Raw genomic sequence first — 3,423 nt, forward strand, 5'->3', positions numbered from 1 at the left:
AAGTCTCATGAACTATACTCGTGGAATATCAGACATGCCTTTTACAGCCCATGAGTCTTTAGCTGGGCTGCTGAAGGGCATTTCTCTCGTATTCACTGCCTTGGAAACAAGAACGGGATAAGCCAGCTTGTTTAACTAATTGGCAACACATTCCTGGCCTCCACTTTTTGAAGACGAACAGGGGAGTGAACTTCTTCGTCTTACCGCGCAACAGTAGCAGAGTTATCTTTCTTAATGGTACTCGGTGTTAGAAATAGATTGGCTGTGAAGAGTGTGTGTGTGTCTGTGTGTGTCTTGGCGGTGAAGAGTGTGTGTGTGTCTGTGTGTGTCTGTGTCTGTGTCTGTGTCTCAATGTGTGTGTGTTTGTGTGCCTGTGTCTGTGTGTAGTAGTAGTAGTAGTTAGTAGAGGTAGTAGAGGTAATACTAGAGTAGTAGAAGTAGCTGCAATAGTAATCAGATGTGGTGGCAGTAGTTGTATTTGGAGGAGGAGGAGAAGCAGGAGGAGCAGAAACACACACACACACACACACACACACACACACACACACACACACACACACACACACACACACACACACACACACACTATCACACACACACACTATCACACACAAACTCGAACACATTGAGCGATATATACAGAAACAAACGACAAAAAAAAGACACACAGAGAGAGACAGAGAAGAAGGTAAACCAGAAAAGCAAGACAGAGACAGACAGACAGACAGACAGACACAGGGAGAGAGAAGGAGGGTGGGGGTGGGGGGTCGGGGACTAGTACCTCACTGATTCAACTGTCAAGGAACCGTACTCGTCAATGATTTGTTTCAAGTTCCCTCCAAAGGCGTGTTCCATCACCAGGTAATAGGATGTCTGCAACACACTGTCTTGATGAGCAATGCCTCACGGCCTCAGCCTCACACACACACACACACACACACACACACACACACACACACACACACACACACACACACACACACCAAAAAAAGAAAAAATCTTGTCCGATGTGTGTGTGTGTGTGCCGGTGTGTGAGTGCGTGCGTGCGTGCTTCTGTGTGTACGTGTAGGTGTGTTGTGTCTGTTGGGGGTCGGGAGGGGGGTGTGGAGGGGTAAGTTTCGGAAGGTGTGTGTGTGTGTGTGTTACTCTTAATTATCCTTTTCATTTTTCACTTGTTCCTCGTTCTTCTATCTATCAATCCGTCTATATATCTATCTAGCTATACATCTATCTTTATCCATTTATTTATTTGTTTACTTGTTTATTTACTTATTCATTTATTCATCTATGTATCTATCTATCTATCTATTTTATTCCTTTATTTGTTTTATTTACACACACCCTTTGTTCAAGGTGTGTCTGTTGTTTTTTTCTTCCTGCCTATTGCTGTTTCTCTACATGCATTGGGGCCACTATGCCGATCCAACATTATTTTCTGAACCGACATTTCTTTGCGCTCTGATCACTTCCGCCCTAAGCTCGGTGTGTAGAGGCCAAATTTGAAACAGATCCCTTGCTCACTTTAAGGGATTACAGCTGATTGGGGGGGGGGGGGGGGGGGGAGGGGCCGAGGCCGGGGGGTGTGGGGGGGATTCTGGAGCGAGCAGCCGTCCATAGCTTTCAGAAAACGATCGTAGGCTTTTGTTGGAAGTGAGAGGTGACATCTCGAGAGTGGAAAGGTCAAAGTTATGTAGATTGCATGACCGAATCTGAACGAGGGAATTTGCCGCCTTTTGTTTGGTTATTTGCTTTTTATTCTTGTTTGTTTTTATTCAGAATGGGCTTTAGAGAGAGAGACAGAGAGAGAGGTGGGAGATGGGGTGATACAAAGAGTGAGAGAGACACGGACAGGCAGACAAAAAAAAAAAAAAAAAGCACAGACACAGGTTAATTAAGGCCACAACATGACATATATAAAGTTTCTGCCTGCAAGGGAGAGAAGGTCTAGAATACAATCATCATCCGAAGTGTGTGTGTGTGTGTGTGTGTGTGTGTGTGTGTGTGTGTGTGGTGTCTTTTTTTTCTTCCATGATAAGATTTCCTTTGTTGGACCTATGGGGTATCACACGTGAGTCTTGAAGCTTTGTGTGTACCTTTTCTTCAATACCATGCGATAGATCGATATTTCTACTGTATTGTATTGTTGTGTTACTTTTTGTCAGAGCAGATTTCTCCTTGTGAAATTTGGGGCGTTCTCTTCAGACAAAGCGCGTCGCCACAATGTAGCGCCACCCACGTAGTAGTAGTAGTAGTAGTAGTAGTAGTAGTAGTGGTAGTAGTAGTAGTATAATCTTTTTCCTGTCTGCAAGTGTATTTGTTTCACTATCAAAGCGGAGTTTTCTACAGAATCTTCCCAGGGAAAACCTTTTTTTTTTTCTTTTTTCTTTTTTTTTTTTTACAATTTCGTGGGTTCTTTTACGTGCGCAAAGTGCATGCTGCACACGGGACCTCAGCTTATCATCACCTCCGAAAGACTATAGCACTGTGACCATCATCTCTCAAGGTCTACACCTGGGACGTGGGGTGGAGGTGGGGGATAGGGAGTTAAAAAATCGAGCCCCGTGTACACTCGATTCCTAGCTAGTCCGGGGCGTATTACTGATTGATATGGATACTTATATACATATACGTATTACCATTAATTAAGCCTCCGCTGCAAAGTTGTTGATGATGATATGGATACTTGTTGATTGATGTGGATACTTATATAGCAACTATCTTCAGTCGGAGACCAAGGTCTAAGCGTTTTGCAAACACGGGGTCATCTGCACAACAGGCTGCCTACCTGGGTAGAGCAAGAATGACGGCTGCCATTTAGGCGCTCATCATTCGTTTCCTGTGTCATTCAATCAGGTTTCAGTCACGCACACATGGAGTGAAGGCCTAGAGGTAACACGTCTGCTTTGGAAGCGAGAGAATCTGACTGCACTGGTTCGGATCCCAATGTCGCCAGTATTTTCTCCCCCTCCACTTGACCTTAAGTGGTGGTCTGGACGCTAGTCATTCGGATGAGACGATAAACCGAGGTCAAGTGTGCAGCATGCACTTAGCGCACGTAGAAGAATCCATGGCAAAATTATTCCTGGCAAAATTCTGCAGAGAAATCCACTTCGACAGGAAAACAAATGAAACAGCCGGCAGGAAAAAAAATAGATAATTATATATAGGCTAATGGGTAGCGCTCTCAGTGTAGCGAGGCGCTGTCCCTTGAGAGAGCAGCACGAAATTCGCACAGAGAAATCTGTTGTGACAATACAATACAATACAATACTTATACAGAAATATAACAGCTTCAATAGTAAAACAAATGAAACTGCAGGCAGGAAAAAATACAACAACAAAATTTAATGGGTGACGTTCTCATTGTAGCGACGCGCTGTCCCTTGGGAGAGCATCCCGAATTTCACACCGAGAAATCTATTG

At 44.1% G+C, this 3,423-nt stretch overlaps 1 protein-coding gene across 1 annotated transcript in view; it reads right to left on the minus strand.

Annotated features, from left to right (window-relative positions):
* Nucleotides 1-774: 774 nt before the first annotated feature.
* Nucleotides 775-3,423, minus strand: part of LOC143290569 (serine/threonine-protein kinase greatwall-like) — an 11,669-nt gene continuing 9,020 nt past the window's right edge. The window contains exon 4 of the mRNA XM_076600140.1: nucleotides 775-873. Within this exon, the coding sequence (XP_076456255.1) occupies nucleotides 775-873 (99 nt within the window). The remainder of the gene's footprint in view (nucleotides 874-3,423) is intronic.

This window comes from Babylonia areolata, chromosome 1 (assembly GCF_041734735.1).
Source record: "Babylonia areolata isolate BAREFJ2019XMU chromosome 1, ASM4173473v1, whole genome shotgun sequence".
Taxonomy (NCBI): domain Eukaryota; kingdom Metazoa; phylum Mollusca; class Gastropoda; order Neogastropoda; family Buccinidae; genus Babylonia; species Babylonia areolata.